Raw genomic sequence first — 17,727 nt, forward strand, 5'->3', positions numbered from 1 at the left:
TGGACTAACTAACTAATTAAATAAATAAATAAAATTTTTGCTACCAGTACGCAGTGTGGCACATATTGACTCGTCGGGATCATGTGATCCCCTTTTGGGACCGTCTGACAAGCCAAGTCAAGGATTCACTTAACGACCAGGTTACTCCCTTAACAACGGCAGTGATTCTCTTCACCACGGTGGCAAAAAAGGCCATAAAATGGGTCAAAACTCACTTAAGACTACACTGTGGTCTTGCTTGACCACATAGGTAGGTGTTCAATTGTGGTCGTAATTCGAGGACTCCCTCTCCTGAAGCTGTTAACGGCTTAGGCAGGTTCCAGCTCTGGGCCACCCAAGATGGCGGCGAGAACGACGGTCCCGCCAAACAACGTCCATCTCCTCTTTCTGTAGCCACTCGGTCGTAATCCGAGGCTTAAAAGAGTCTAAGCGCGCATGCGCGGCCCGCCCGTCACATGCCGCCTCACGCCGAAGGACAACTTCAGCCCACCGCGTAGCAACCGCCCCGTTGCTATAGAGCTGCGGCGACCCGCCTCCTCCAGCTTCGCGCGAGCTTTCCAAGCCCAGCCAATCCCTGGCTCCGTTTTGCCCTCCGCTCAACGTTCACCAGCCTGCCGAGCTGTCACTTCTGAATCGAGTCCGGGACTTGCCGACCAATCGAGGGACGGCATTGAAGGGAGGACCCGCCCTACCCCGGCGACACCGGGTCCTGTCAATCGAAGCTGTCAAAGAACCGGCGGCGACGCGGGATAGGAGGAAGGGAGGGAGGGGGGGTCCTCCGATGGCCAATCAGCGGCGAAGGTGGGTGGCTTACGAGGGATCTCTTCCCCTCCATCAAAAAAGCCCAGGCTTTATTTGAGGAAGCTGTGGCTGCGATGCGGAGGAGGTGAGAATGGGGGAGAGGGATCGATTGGGAGGGCGGGGGCTGAGGGAAATGGGGGTCTCCTGCCTGGCTTGGATCTTCTGGGTTGAGATCCGTGGGGATCCCTTGTAAAAAAAGAACTCGGGTCGATTTGATGGGGATCCGATTCCTGGAGGCGTCAAGTCCTGCTTCAAGGATTTGAGCTGAATTGAAAACCATGGTTCTTTGAGCAACAAGCCAGGATGGTCTGGCTTAGGACAGCCTGTTTAATAAGCCACAAATAAACTGGCTTTGCACAGCCTGCTTAATTTATTTATTTATATTATTATTATTATTATTATTATTATTATCATCATAATCATCATTATTATTATTATCATTATTGTTATTATTAATTAGATTTGTATGCCGCACTTCTCCGAATATTTGGAGCCACAAATAAACTGATTTTGCACAGCCTGTTAAGCCACAAAGGACTGGCTTTGCACAGCCTGCTTAATAAGCCGCAAATAAACTAGTTTGCACAGCCTGCTTAATAAACCAGGATGAACTGGCTTTGCATAGCTTCCTTAATAAGCGGCAAATAAACTGGCTTTGCGCAGCTTGCTTAATCAAACCACAAATAACCTGATTTTGCACAGCCTGCTAATAAGCCAAAAATAAACTGGCATTGTGCAGCCTGCTTAATCAGCCACAAAATAAAGGGTTTTTTTGACTCAGGCCAGGATCCTATTCATGCATTTGTGGAATTCAAACCTGAAGTAGTACCCAGCACAATTATTTAATTATTTAAAGTGTCCGCAACTTGCAAACCAGAGGTCTCGTGGGGATGTAACGAGATATACTCTTAACAGATAAAACGATTCCGGTATTAGATTTTTTTAAAAAAATGAATGAATGCTTTTTGAGGCTGAAGGTGAGGCCTGGTTTTCCTTTCCGCAGATGGCAACCGAGGCACAGTATTGTAATCCCTCTGTATAGAGCGCTGGTGAGACCCCATTGGGAATACTGTGTTCAGTTCTGGAGACCTCACCTACAAAAAGATTTTGACAAAATTGAACGGGTCCAAAGATGGGCTACAAAAACAGTGGAAGGTCTGAAGCATAAAACATATCAGGAAAGACTCAATGAACTCCATCTGTCTAGTCTGCAGGACAGAAGGAAAAGGGGGGACATGATTGAAACATTTAAATGTGTTAAAGGGTTAAATAAGATTCAGGAGGGAAGTGTTTTTAATAGGAAAGTGAACCCAAGAACAAGGGGGCACAATCTGAGGTGAGTTGGGGGAAAGATCAGAAGCAACGTGAGAAAATATTATTTGACTGAAAGAGTAGCAGATGCTTGGAACAAACTTCCAGCAGACATGGTTGATAAATCCACAGGAACTGAATTTAAACCTGCCTGGGATAAACATAGATCCATCCTAAGATAAAATACAGGAAGTAGTATAAGGGCAGACTAGATGGACCAGGAGGTCTTCTTCTGCCATCAATCTTCTATGTTTCTAGATTTCTAGATTTATTTCTTTGTTTTAATGAATGAAGGGTATGCTTTTCGAGGCTGAAAGTGAGTCCTGGTTTCCCCTTCCGCACACAGCAACCGAGGCGCAGTATTGCTTTCCCGGGAGCACGAATGCATAAATAATAGAAAATGCAACTGTAAAGCAGAAGATCGGCTTTTGTGCGTTGTCCCCTAATAATGACATTTTATTTCTTTTATCGCACGCTCGGCTCAGGAAACTCTGATTGCGGTGCAGAACCTGAAGGGAAGAACAGATGTAAGAAATCCCACCTGCCTGAGTGTGTGTGTATTTGCGTGTGTTGATTTTCAGACCTGCAGAGTCGTAGAACACAAGTTGACCTCTCGGTCGGGCAGGGGCTCCTCGGTGGTGGGCCTTCTTCTGGACCAGCCATGATTCACAGCCTTTTTCTCATCAACTCCTCTGGAGACATTTTCTTGGAGAAACACTGGAAGAGCGTGATCAGCCGCTCGGTGTGCGATTACTTCTTCGAGGCTCAGGAGCGAGCGTCGGAGGCGGAAAATGTGCCCCCCGTGATCTCCACCCCTCACCATTACCTCCTGAGCGTCTACCGGCACAAGATCTTCTTCGTAGCCGTGATCCAGACGGAGGTCCCACCGCTTTTCGTCATTGAGTTTCTTCACCGGGTGGTGGATACGTTCCAGGTAAGTGAAATATTCCAGGGATTTACAATTTATTTATTTATTTTATTTATTACAGTAATTAGATTTGTATGCCGCCCCTCTCCGCAGACTCGGGGCGGCTAACAACAGTAAAAAGACAATATGAACAAATCTAATATTAAAAGTAATGTGAAAAACCCCAATTTAAGAAACCAATCATACGTACAGACATACCATGTATAAATTCTATAAGCCTAGGGGGAAGGGAATATTTCAATTCCCCCATGCCTGACGACAGAGGTGGGTTTTAAGGAGCTTACGAAAGGCAAGGAGTGTGGGGGCAACTCTGATATCTGGGGGGAGCTGGTTCCAGAGGGTCGGGGCCGCCACAGAGAAGGCTCTTCTCCTGGGTCCCGCCAAATGACATTGCTTAGTTGACGGGACCCGGAGAAGGCTAACTCTGTGGGGCCTAACTGGTCGCTGGGATTCGTGCGGCAGGAGGCGGTCCCAGAGATATTCTGGTCCGATGCCATGAAGGGCTTTATAGGTCATAACCAACACTTTGAATTGTGACCGGAAATTGATCGGCAACCAATGCAGACTGCGGAGTGTTGGTGTAACATGGGCATGCCTTGGGAATGAATTTATTCATTCATTCATTCATTCATTTATTCATTCATTCAGATTTCTAGGCCGCCGATCACCGTAAACTCAGGGCGGGCTTATAAAACAAGAAAATACAAATAGAAAACACGAGGGCTGCCCAGAAAAAAATGCACCACGTTTCCCCCCCCCCCCCCCCAGCCTACAGTAATGGTACGAATGCGAAACTTTACATATACCTTGCTCAAAAAAATAAAGGGAACACTTAAACAACACAATATAACTCCACGTAAATCAAACGTCTGTGAAATCAACCTGTCCACTTAGGGGAGCAGCACTGATTGACAATCAATTTCAGAATTGCAGGCTACTTCAGCTAATTGCTAGCTGTAGTTCAGCAGTTTAAATCTCACCACCTGCTCAATTTATTTATTTATTATTTATTAGATTTGTATGCCGCCCCTCTCTACAGATGATGTCCCAGCCCTCCATCCTTCCCAGATGGGTCAAATGAGGACCCAGATTGTTGGGGGCAAGAGACTGATTCTGTAAACAGCTTAGGTATGCTCATGTTACACCAACACTCCGCAGTCTGCATTGGTTGCCGATCAGTTTCCGGTCACAATTCAAAGTGTTGGTTATGACCTATAAAGCCCTTCATGGCACCGGACCAGGGGGAGAGCCTTCTCTGTGGCGGCCCCGGCCCTCTGGAACCAGCTCCCTCTGGAGATTAGGATTGCCCCCACCCTCCTTGCCTTTCGAAAACTTCTTAAAATTCACCTCTGCCGTCAGGCATGGTGGAATTGAGACATCTTCCCCATGCCTATATAATTTATGTATGGTATGTTTGTGTATATGTTTCGTTTTTAAATAAGGGGGTTTAGATATTTTTTAAATATATTAGATTTGTCGTTGTACATTGTTTTTATTATTGCTGTGCGCCACCCCGAGTCTGCGGAGAGGGGTGGCATACAAATCTAAATAATAATAATAATAATAATAATAATAATAATAATAATAATAACAACAACCATCACCATCCTGTGATTTTAATACTTCTGGGGATATATAATCCGGAGTTCCAACAGCTGTATCACATCGTACCATACCTTCCTTGTTCATTTTCATACAGGTACCAAAATCTGCTAGTTTTAAATGACCAGCAACATAATACAGTATTGGACTTTACATCTCTGTGAACAAAACCCATGGAGTAAATAGCATCTAATGAAAGAACAACCTCTGCTGTATAAAATCTGGCAACTAACCCCAGAACGGAGAGCTGTTTCATTCTGCTTCTCTTCACCCTCCCCAGGATTATTTTGGCGTCTGCTCTGAAGTTGTCATCAAGGACAACGTTGTGGTGGTTTACGAGGTGCTCGAGGAGATGCTGGACAATGGTTTTCCCTTGGCCACGGAATCCAATATTCTGAAGGAGCTGATCAGGCCACCGACCATCCTCCGGACGGTGGTCAACACAATCACAGGTAGGTAGTTTGGGACCGGCCTCACCTCGTCCATCGGGCTAAAAGGGCCTTGGTTGATTTGTGGTTTCATGGAGTGGGTGGAACTAACCTAGGCACAGTTGTAAGTTGATGGCAAAGTGGGTGTGGTGGCATTCCACCCTGGGCTAACCAAACTCCAAACAGAGTATGTGTGGCAGTGGTGGTTATTCAGCCAATAACACAGACCAATATAGTAAAGGTTGCATGAATCCCAGTGACCAGTTAGGTCCCACAGAGTGGGTCTTCTCCGGGTCCTGTCAACTAAACAATGTCGCTTGGCGGGACCCTGGGGAAGAGCCTTCTCTGTGGTGGCCCCGACCCTCTGGAACCAACTCCCCCCAGAGATTAGAATTGCCCCCACCCTCCTTGCCTTTCGTAAGCTACTTAAAACCCACCTCTGCCGTCAGGCATGGGGGAATTGAGATCCTCTTTCCCCCTAGGCCTTTACAATTCTATGCATGGTATGTTTGTATGTATGTTTGGTTTTTATATTAATGGGTTTTTAATCGTTTTTAGTATTGGATTACTATTGTACACTGTTTTATTGTTGCTGTTAGCCGCCCCGAGTCTCCGGAGAGGGGCGGCATACAAATCCAATTAATAATAATAATAATAATAATAATAATAATAATAAAAGGTATAAATATTATTCACAATAGAAACATAGAAGATTGACGGCAGAAAAAGACTCGTGGTCCATCTAGTCTGCCCTTATACTATTTCTTGTATTTAATCTTAGGATGGATGTACACTGCTCAAAAAAAATAAAGGGAACACTCAAACAACACATCCTAGATCTGAATGAATGAAATATTCTAATTTACACAACTATTCCATTGGCACAACAGCATGTGAAATTGCCTGTCAATCAGTGTTGCTTCCTAAGTGGGCAGTTTGATTTCATAGAAGTTTGATTTACTTCGAGTTATATTCTGTTGTTTAAGTGTCCCCTTTATTTATTTTTTTGAGCAGTGTATGTTTATCTCAGTGGTGTTTAAATTCAGTTACTGGGCATTTAGCAACCACGTCTGCTGGAAGTTTGTTCCAGGCATCTGCTATTCTTTCAGTCAAATAATATTTTCTCATGTTGCTTTTGATCTTTCCCTGCACCAACCTCAGATTGTGTCCCCTTGTTCTTGTGTTCACTTTCCAATTAAAAACACTTCCCTCCTTAACCTTATTTAACCCTTTCACATATTTAAATGTTTTGATCATGTCCCCCCCTTTCCCTTCTGTCCTCCAGACTAGACAGATTGAGTTCATGAAGTCTTTCCTGATACGTTTTATGCTTCAGACCTTCCACCGTTTTTGTAGCCTGTCTTTGAACCAGTATACAGTAGACCATTATGCTATTTCCTCCAAATATACATTGCTGGTGGGTTCACATATTGACAAACCCAACCAGTGCAGTACAGACGAACACCTGGGGAGAACGTCCTCCTCCTTTCTTTTTCCTCCTTTCAGGAAGCACCAATGTGGGAGAGCAGCTCCCGACAGGGCAGCTGTCCGTGGTGCCCTGGCGAAGGACCAGCGTGAAGTACACCAACAACGAAGCCTACTTCGATGTGATCGAGGAGATAGACGCCATCATCGACAAGTCAGGTGGGCTGATCGCACCCTTGCAGCAGGGACCTTGGATTTGAAGGAAAATCATGTAGCCTTTGTCCTTTGTGGTGTGTGTGGTGTGTATCAAGATAGAGATAGATAGATAGATAGATAGATAGATAGATAGATAGATAGATAGATAGATAGATAGACAGACAGACAGACAGACAGACAGACAGACAGACAGACAGACAGACAGACAGACAGACAGACGATGATAGATAGATAGATGATAGATAGATAGATAGATAGATAGATAGATAGATAGATAGATAGATAGATAGATAGATAGAAACATAGAAACATAGAAGACTGACGGCAGAAAAAGACCCCAAGGTCCATCTAGTCTGCCCTTTTACTATTTCCTGTATTTTATCTTACAATGGATATATGTTTATCCCAGGCATGTTTAAATTCGGTTATTGTGGATTTACCAACCACGTCTGCTGGAAGTTTGTTCCAAGGATCTACTACTCTTTCAGTAAAATAATATTTTCTCATGTTGCCTTTGATCTTTCCCCCAACTAACTTCAGATTGTGTCCCCTTGTTCTTGTGTTCACTTTCCTGTTAAAAACATTTCCCTCCTGAACCCTATTTAACCCTTTAACATATTTAAATGTTTCGATCATGTCCCCCCTTTTCCTTCTGTCCTCCAGACTATACAGATTGAGTTCATGAAGTCTTTCCTGATACGTTTTATACTTAAGACCTTCCACCATTCTTGTAGCCCGTCTTTGGACCCGTTCAATTTTGTCAATATCTTTTTGTAGGTGAGGTCTCCAGAACTGAACACAGTACTCCAAATGTGGTCTCACCAGCGCTCTATATAAGGGGATCACAATCTCCCTCTTCCTGCTTGTTATACCTCTAGCTATGCAGCCAAGCATCCTGCTTGCCTTTCCTACCGCCCGACCACACTGCTCACCCATTTTAAGACTGTCAGAAATCACTACCCCTAAATCCTTCTCTTCTGAAGTTTTTGCTATCACAGAACTGCCAATGCAATACTCAGATTTAGGATTCCTTTTCCCCAAGTGCATTATTTTACATTTGGAAACATTAAACTGCAGTTTCCATTGCTTTGACCATTTATCTAGTAACGCTAAATCATTTACCATATTACAGACCCCCCCAGGAATATCAACCCTATTGCACACTTTAGAGTCATCAGCAAATAGGCAAACCTTCCCTACCAAACCTTCCCCTATGTCACTCACAAACATATTAAAAAGAATAGGACCCAGAACAGACCCTTGTGGCACACCGCTTGTAACCTGTCTCTGCTCAGAATACTCGCCATTAACAATAACTCTCTGATGTCTATGCTTCAGCCAGCTTGAAATCCACTGAACTACCCAGGGATTAATTCCAATCTTCACTAATTTATCTATCAGCTCTTTATGTGGAACCGTATCAAAGGCTTTGCTGAAGTCCAGATAGGCAATATCCACGGCACCACCTTGATCCAACACCTTTGTGACATAGTCAAAGAACTCAATGAGATTAGTCTGACACGATTTGCCTTCAGTAAAGCCATGCTGATTTGGGTCCAATAAGTTATTGTTTTTTAGATGCTGATTTATCCTCTTTTTGAGTAGCGTCTCCATCATTTTAACTACAATTGATGTCAAGCTAACTGGCCTGTAGTTACCAGCTTCTTCTCTACTGCCCTTCTTGTGGATAGGCACAACACTGGCCATTCTCCAATCCTCAGGAACATCTCCTGTTAACAGGGATTGGTTAAACAAATCAGTCAGGGGGGTAGCAATGACAGATCTGAGTTCTTTAAGAACTCTGGGGTGGATGCCATCTGGACCCATTGCCTTATTTATCTTTAATCTTTCAAGTTCTTCTAAGACATCGGCTTCTAAGATCACTGGAGCTGAATCCGTACAGATGATAGATAGATAGATAGATAGATAGATAGATAGATAGATAGATAGATAGATAGATAGATAGATAGATAGATGATAGATAGATAGATAGAGATAGATAGATAGAGATAGATAGATAGAGATAGATAGATAGATAGATAGAGAGATAGAGAGATAGATGATATAGAGAGATAGATGATATAGATAGATAGACAAGACAGACAGACAGACAAGAAGATGGATGGATGGATGGATGATTTATAGATATAGATATATATCTATATAGGTACATGGTGGGTGGATATGATTGATAATGGATGGATATATTACTATAGATATAGATAAATAAGTAGATATACTGATCTTGATATATTGATATAGTTTTCAGTCCCTAAATGTCTATGGAGGTCACGGTTGTCCCAAAGGTAGTTTTCTTTTAAAAGAGCCAACTGGACTTTCTGTCTTTTCTTTGAGGTCTACCTGTTGACCTAGGATTGTTTAGACTTGCTCGAATGTCCTTCCTGATCTACATGGATTATTATTTTTTTGTTTCTTTGTGTGTTTGTGGCAGGTTCCACAATCACAGCTGAAATCCAGGGGGTGATCGATGCCTGCGTGAAATTGACGGGGATGCCTGACCTCACCCTCTCCTTCATGGTAAAATATGGGAGGGGAAAGACCCTTCTCGCCCACCTGTTTTAACACATTTTAACACATTCCCCGGCCCTTCCATAGCTGACCATCACAGTGCCAGGATCCAAAAGAGGAAACCAGTTAAATCTTCCTACGAGGGGTATAAAGCAGTAAAAACAGACAATGGCTCTCCTTCTCCTCCTACTACTACTTGTCCTTCTCCTCCTTCTATTCCTCCTCCTCCTTCTTGTCTTCTTCTACTTCTTCTCCTCCTCCTCCTTCTCCTTTTCTTCTTCTCCTCCTCCTGCTCCTTCTCTTCTTCTTCTCTTCTTCTCCTCCTACTTCTCTTTTCCTCTTCTTCTTATTCTCCTCCTCCTCCTTCTCTTCTTCCTCTTCTTCTTCTTCTACTTCTTCATCTTCTCCTCCTCCTCCTCCAAACCCCAAAATCTTTAACCTAGTCGACCTCTCCCCGTTCCTAAGAGATCTGCAAGGGGCGTGCATAAGCACACCAATGTGCCTACCGTCCCTGTCCTACTGTCATATTGTCCTCTTTTATTGTTACCTTTTACTTATGTTTATGCAAACCACTACTATCCTATACAGTACCTGTTTGACAAATAAATAAATAAAATAAAATAGAGTACAGCTACGGCTGAATAGGGCACTTCCTAACCTAGGAATAGTAGTACACTGTTTCTCCACCTTGGCGACATTTAAAACCTGGGGAATTCTGGGAGTTGAAGTCCACAGCTCTTAAAGTCACCAGGGTGGAGAAGCCTTAGAGTAGCGCCACCAGCTCTTTCGTCTCTCCTCTTTCAGAACCCGAGATTGTTGGACGATGTCAGCTTCCACCCCTGTGTGCGTTTCAAGCGGTGGGAGGCCGAACGCATCCTGTCCTTCATCCCTCCCGACGGGAACTTCCGCCTGCTCTCTTACCACGTCAGCGCTCAAAAGTAAGTTTGATTCTTCTAGCGGTTTGGGATCCCCCTCCGCCCCTTTTATGTAAGGGAACCAAAGATGGCTCCGTGGAATTTTCTACTAGAGAATTCTGCCTTCGGCTTCATGAAAGTATCAGGACCGACATCATCCCACCGTTAAGGTTCCAAACCGCATCCTAAATTAAATTAAACAGCCGGGGTGGCGCAGCAGGTAGAGTGCTGTACTGCAGGCCACTGAAGCTGACTGTAGATCTGTAGGTCAGCAGTTCAAATTTCATCACCAGCTCAAGGTTGACTCAGCCTTCCATCCTTCCCAGGTGGGTCAAATGAGGACCCGGATTGTGGGGGCAAGAGGCTGACTCTGTTTTTAAAAAGTGCTATTGCTAACATGTTGTAAGCCACCCTGAGTCTAAGGAGAAGGGCGGCATAAAAATTGAATTATTATTATTATTATTATTATTATTATTATTATTATTATTATTATTATTTTAATTGGATTTGTATGCCGCCCCTCTCTGCAGACTCGGGGCAGCTAACAACAATGATAAAAAACAACATGTAGCAATCCAGTTTAATAAAACAACTAAAAACCCTTATTATAAAAACCAAACATACACACAAACATACCATACATAACTTGTAATGGCCTAGGGGAAGGAATATCCTAACTCCCCCATGCCTGGCGACAAGGCATGGGGGAATTGAGATACACTTTCCCCCTAGGCCTTTAAAATTTTATGCATGGTATGTCTGTATGTATGATTGGTTTTTATATAATGGGTTTTAACTGTTTTTTAGTATTGGATTATACTGTTTTGTTACTGTTGTTAGCCGCCCTGAGTCTGCGGGGAGGGGCGGCATACAAATCCAATAAATAATAATAAAAAATAATAATAATAATAATAATAAAGGTGGGTCTTGAGTAATTTGCAAAAGACAAGGAGGGTGGGGGCCGTTCTAATCTCTGGGGGGAGTTGATTCCAGAGGGCCGGAATGAATGAATGAATGAATGAATAAATGAATAAATAAATAAATAAATAATCTGAGGAATAGCCTTGGCCTGGTTTAAGCTGTTCCTTTCTGTTTGAATTCCAACATGGCCGACTGAGGCCTTCTGGGAATGGAAGTCCACAGGTCTTAACTTTGCCCGATTCGGAGACGACCTGCTTGGGACACTCATCCAAAAGGCTACGATTCCCTTTTGCCCTGACGACGCTCTTCTCTCCCCCCCCCTTCCCCCCCCCCCCCCCCAGTTTAGTGGCCATTCCGGTCTACGTCAAGCACAACATCAGCTTCCGAGACAGCAGCTCCCTCGGCCGCTTTGAGATCACCGTGGGGCCCAAGCAGACCATGGGGAAGACGGTGGAAGGGGTCCTGGTCACCAGCCAGATGCCCAAAGGGGTGCTGAACATGACCCTCACGCCTTCTCAGGGGACGCACACCTTTGATCCGGTCACAAAGGTGAGGAAGGATGAAAGAAGCTTCGGTCGAGCCCGGTCCTTGGGATGAGTCACCTGTCGTCGTCTTTTCCTATGGCGGCGTTAAAAGAGGCATCAGCCTAGAATCCTTACATAGTCACAAGCGGACTAGGCCCAACCCAGTGGCGGAATCAGTAACAGGTTGCTACCAGTACGGTCGACACCCACGCGCTGGTAGTGAAAATTCAGCTCCATGCGCAGCTCTATGTCTCTGGCGTAGGAAGCAAAATCTTGCGAGGGGACGAACGCGAGAGATTTCGGCTATTTTTTTGCTTCTGTGCATGCGCAGAAGCAAAAAAAAATGCCGAAATCTCTCCCGCGCGCAGGCGTCCCCTCGTGAGATTTTGCATCTTGCGCATGCTCAGAGGCAAGATCTTGTTTGTGCACGCCGGCCACCCAAAGCTGGGCATGCATTTCACTGGTAGCAGCAGGAGCGGCAACCTCCGCCTGGGTGGGACTCAATTTTTTTTACTACCGGTTCTGTGGGCGTGGCTTGGCGGGCGTGGCAGGGTCACGGTCCTGCAAAATCCCCATTCTTTGAAGTTGTTTCCCTTCTTATCCAATAAATAAATCAAGCAAGCAAGCAAGCAAGCACTTTTGGGACAACCATGACTGAGAACCTCTGTAGACTTTTATCTTGTCGTCTCTTCCTTCCTTTCTCTATCCTCCCCTTGAAAGCTGCTGGTGTGGGACGTGGGCAAGATCAACCCTCAGAAGCTGCCCAGTTTGAAGGGGACGATGAGTCTCCAGGCGGGGGCTTCCAAGCCGGACGAGAATCCCACCATCAACCTCCAGTTCAAGATCCAGCAGTTGGCCATCTCTGGTTTGTGATCTTCTACTTCTCTAGCTGTCTTTTAAAGCACCCCCTTTAAAGCCCCAAGTTGCGATTAAGCGAAGGAATTGAAATTTATTTATTTTTATTTCTTCATTTGTCCAATACACAAATACATAGGAAGAGAATAGACATGAAGTAATATACTTATTTTTATTTATTTATTTTGTCCAATACACAATGAGGGTTTTAGTGGGTATATATCTATATACACATAGTAAAATACATGATGAAGGTTATAGAGCAGATACTCACAGTAAAATATATCTAAGAAAGAAGAGAAGAGAAGACATAGGAATAGAACATATCAATGAAAGAATAGAAGAAGAGATATAGGAATAGAGGAAAGGTATAGGAGATATAGGAGAGCAATAGGACAGGGGATGGAAGGCACTCTAGTGCACTTGTACTTGCCCCTTACTGACCTCTTAGGAATCTGGATAGGTCAACCGTAGATAATCTAAGGGTAAAGTGTTGGGGGTTTGGGGATGACACTATGGAGTCTGGTAATGAGTTCCACGCTTCGACAACTCGGTTACTGAAGTCATATTTTTTACAGTCAAGTTTGGAGCGGTTACTATTAAGTTTAAATCTGTTGTGTGCTCTTGTGTTGTTGTGGTTGAAGCTGAAGTAGTCGCCGACAGGCAGGACGTTGCAGCATATGATATATAAAGATAAATGTAAAAATTTATCTTTATCTATAAAAATTTATCTACAAAAAGTTTAAATCTGTTATGTGCTTTTGTGTTGTTGTGGTTGAAGCTAAAGACAGGCAGGACGTTGCAGCATATGATATATAAAGATAAATGTAAAAATAGAGGAGAAGATTTAGGAAAGGAAGAAAATATATATGATATATGAGATAAAGGAAAGACAATTGGACAGGGATGGAAGGCACACTAGTGCACTTATGCACGCCCCTTACTGACCTCTTAGGAACCTGGATAGGTCAATCGTGGATAGTCTAAGGGAGAAATGTTGGGGGTTAGGGGTTGACACTACTGAGTCCGGTAATGAGTTCCACGCTTCGACAACTCGATTGTTAAAGTCATATCTTTTACAGTCAAGTTTGGAGCGGTTAATATTAAGTTTGAATCTGTTGCGTGCTCTTGTGTTGTTGCGGTTGAAGCTGAAGTAGTCATTGACCGGTAGGACGTTGCAGCATATGATCTTGTGGGTAATACTTAAATCGTGTTTTAGGCGCCGTAGTTCTAAGCTTTCTAGACCCAGGATTGTTAGTCTATTTTCGTAGGGTATTGTGTTTCGAGTGGAGGAGTGAAGGGCTCTTCTGGTGAAATGTCGTTATAAAAGACGTGCTTGGACAATTGGGCTGCCTACACATCAGGCAAGATTTGCAGGGATGGTGCATTTTTCGCTGCATCCCATGTAAACTTGGGTACCAAAATATCCACAATTATAATAGATTTTATTGATTTTCAAACTTTTCTTCAAAAAACAAATTATTATGTGATGAGTAATTCTACATTGTTACATCTTTCTATTTCCACAATACCTTTTCACATTATATTACTTCTTCTTTTTCCAAGTTTCTTCCAAGTTGGTAGTTCTGTGTTAGCAAAAACTTTAGAACAGAAGGATTTAGGGGTCGTGATTTCTGACAGTCTCAAAATGGGTGAACAGTGCAGTCAGGTGGTAGGGAAAGCAAGTAGGATGCTTGGCTGCATAGCTAGAGGTATAACAAGCAGCAAGAGGGAGATTGTGATCCCGCTGTATAGAGCACTAGTGAGACCACATTTGGAATACTGTGTCCAGTTCTGGAGACCTCACCTACAAAAAGATATGGATAAAATAGAACGGGTCCAAAGACGGGCTACAAGAATGGTGGAAGGTCTTAAGCATAAAACGTATCAGGAAAGACTTCATGAACTCCATCTGTCTAGTCTGGAGGACAGAAGAAAAAGGGGGGACATGATCGAAACATTTAAATATGTTCAAGGGTTAAATAAGGTTCAGGAGGGAAGTGTTTTTAATAGGAAAGTGAAGACAAGAACAAGGGGGCACAATCTCAGGTGACTTGGGGGAAAGATCAGAAGCAACGTGAGGAAATATTATTTGACTGAAAGAGTAGTAGATGCTTGGAACGAACTTCCAGCAGACGTGGTTGGTAAATGCAGAGTAATTGAATTTAAACCTGCCTGGGATAAACATAGATCCATCCTCATATAAAATACAGGAAATAGTATAAGGGCAGACTAGATGGACCAGTAGGTCTTTTTCTGCCGTCAATCTTCTATGTTTCTATGTTTCTTATACATATCTTATACATATATCATGGATCGCACGGTTAGGTCCCACAGAGTTGGCCTTCTCCGGGTCCCATCGACTAAACAATGTCGTTTGGCGGGACCCAGGAGAAGAGCCTTCTCTGTGGCGGCCCCGACCCTCTGGAACCAGCTCTCCCCGGAGATTAGAACTGCCCCCACCCTCCTTGCCTTTCGTAAAGTTCTTAAGACCCATCTCTGCCGTCAGGCATGGGGGAACTGACACATCTCCCCTGGGCCTATACAGTTTATACATGGAATGTTTGTGTGTATGTTTGCTTTTAATAGTGGGGTTTTTAGTGTTTTTTTAAATTATTAGATTTGTTCTTACATTGTTCTTGTTATTGTTGTGAGCCGCCCCGGGTCTGCGGAGAGGGGCGGCATACAAATCTAATAGATAGATAGATAGATAGATAGATAGATAGATAGATAGATAGATAGATAGATAGATAGATAGATAGATAGATAGATAATAGATAGATAGATAGATAGAAGATAGATAGATAGATAGATAGATAGAAAGATAGATAGAAAGATAGATAGATAGATAGATAGATAGATAGAAGATAGATAGATAGATAGATAGATAATAGATAGATAGATAGATGATAGATAGATAGATAGATAGATAGATAGATAGATAGATAGATAGATAGATAGATAGATAGCACTGGTAGCGGCCGTAAGTAGGAACCCCTGCCTGCCTACAACGTCCTCCACGTTGCTTCGCCTTCATGCTTCGTTTTTTTCTGCTCGCTCCAGGTCTGAAGGTGAATCGTTTAGACATGTACGGAGAGAAGTACAAACCTTTCAAAGGCATCAAGTACATGACCAAAGCTGGGAAGTTCCAAGTCCGGACCTAAAGAGAACTTCTGCCCAGGAGAAGACGGGCGACTTCCACTCCACCTCTGCTCTCCTCTTCCTCGCGGTCTGCTCCTTGTGTGTCACCCTTCTGGATCTCTTCCGAGACAGGCAGCTTTCTAACCACCCATCCCTGGTTTGCCCAGCCCTTCCGCCTCTTCTAACATCTGGAGTTTCCCCAGTGGCATCAAAGAGCAAAAAAAAAGGAGAGGTGGTAACTTCTCTTTGGACTCGCTGGCTTTCGGTTTCAGCCAATAGAACGCTCCTTCTTCCTGTCGTGGGCAGTCAGACACAGCTGGATTGTCGGGCAGCTGAAAGTGCTGCAGAAGAAGCACTGGAGAACCCCAAGAAGAAGAAGAAGAAGAAGAAGAAGGCCGGATGGTAGCCATGCTGTTTGCACAGGGCTGCAACGCAAGTCTTTCTTTCTTTCCCAACCTCCCTTCGGCCAGCTTGTCCTATTTTAACTGGACCGGTGAGGACAGAAAGAGAAAACGGGGCTCCTTTCTCAGACTGGGGGGGCGGGCAAGGGGGGCTGTTGGTGATGTAGAGGTGGCATTTGGGGCCAGTGTAAATATGCTCGGCTTAGCTGTGGTCTACGGAGGATTTGCAAGCATGGGGATGGAGCTGGAGAAAGGAGTTTGCTCCAGACATGTGGAAGCGAAAGGAAAATGAAACAAATGTGCGTGTGTGTGCGTGTGTGTGTGTGTGTGTGATTTGACACACACACACATATATACAGCTCAAACAAATAAAGGGAGCACTCAAAGAACCCATCCTAGATCGGAATGAATGAAATATTCCCATGGAATACACTACTTCGTTCTCTACAAAGTTGAATGTGGACAACAGCAGGTGAAATTGACTGTCCTTCAGTGCTGCTTCCTAAGTGGACAGTTTGATTTTGCAGGAGTTTGATTTACTTGGAGTTCTATTGTGTGGTTTAAGTGTTCCCTTTATTTTTTTTGGAGCGGTGTGTCTATATATATGAAGAAAGGGTAAACATCACGCTCTCCAAAACATTTACAATTGTTTAATATACTAAGCTTTTGTCAGTAGTAAAGGGAACCCTGAAACAACACAATAGAACTCCAAGTAAACCAAACTTCTGTGAAATCAAACTATCCACTTAGCAAGCAACACTGTACTGTTGTCAGCACATTCAATTTTGTACAGAACAAAGTACAGTGTTCCCTCGATTTTCGCAGGGGATGCGTTCCAAGACCGCCCACGAAAGTCGAATTTCCGCGAAGTAGAGATGCGGAAGTAAATACACTATTTTTGGCTACGAACAGTATCCCAAGCCTTCCCTTAACACTTTAAGCCCCTAAATTACAATTTCCCATTCCCTTAGCAACCATTCAGATTATTACTCACCATGTTTATTTATTAAAGTTTATTTTAAAAAAATGGTTTTTAAAGGCAGACGAAAGTTTGGCAATGACATATGACATCATCGGGTGGGAAAAACCACGAAGTATTTTTTGATTAATATTTTTGAAAAACCGTGGTATAGATGTTCCGCGAAGTTCGAACCTGCAAAAATCGAGGGAACACTGTATTCAATGCGAATATTTCGTTCATTCAGAAATAGGATGTTCTTTGGGTGTTCCCTTTATTTTTTTGAGCAGTATATACACACACACACACACACACACACACATACACCTCTATATATATGCTTGTTTTCTGTCGAATCACTGGTATATGGGAAAAAGCATCCTGCTTTCTTTTTTGCCCCTCAAAAGATAATTTAAACTATAATATACACGTGTAACATATTTTTGCTGCTAAGTGAAAAAGGAAGGGAGAATAGTATAGATCTATTTCAAATCCCGGTAGGGGTATGTCTAGCTCAGTGTTTCCCAACCTTGGCAACTTGAAGATATTTGGACTTCAACTCCCAGAATCCTCCAGCCAGCAAATGCTGGCTGGGGAATTCTGGGAGTTGAAGTCCAAATATCTTCAAGTTTGCCAAGGTTGGGAAACACTGGTCTAGCTATTCCGTAATAAGCTCGAAAGAGATCTATACTAATCTCCTTTCCTTTTTCATTTATCAGCAAAAATATGTTACAAACATACACACACATATAATGTTTTTCTCTCAAGTCACC

The 17,727-nt window shown here is 43.4% G+C and overlaps 1 protein-coding gene across 1 annotated transcript; it reads left to right on the forward strand.

The window, feature by feature from the left end:
• The first annotated feature begins 742 nt into the window (after nucleotides 1–742).
• Nucleotides 743–16,699, forward strand: AP3M2 (adaptor related protein complex 3 subunit mu 2). The gene is made up of 9 exons (XM_070765922.1): nucleotides 743–886; nucleotides 2,598–3,046; nucleotides 4,923–5,094; nucleotides 6,577–6,714; nucleotides 9,164–9,249; nucleotides 10,045–10,178; nucleotides 11,417–11,624; nucleotides 12,320–12,464; nucleotides 15,518–16,699. The coding sequence occupies exons 2-9, from the start codon at nucleotides 2,774–2,776 to the stop codon at nucleotides 15,616–15,618; spliced, it is 1,257 nt and encodes a 418-aa protein (XP_070622023.1). The 5' UTR covers nucleotides 743–886; nucleotides 2,598–2,773; the 3' UTR covers nucleotides 15,619–16,699.
• Nucleotides 16,700–17,727: the final 1,028 nt, after the last annotated feature.

Source organism: Erythrolamprus reginae, chromosome 12 (genome assembly GCF_031021105.1).
Source record: "Erythrolamprus reginae isolate rEryReg1 chromosome 12, rEryReg1.hap1, whole genome shotgun sequence".
NCBI classification, from domain to species: Eukaryota; Metazoa; Chordata; class Lepidosauria; order Squamata; family Dipsadidae; genus Erythrolamprus; species Erythrolamprus reginae.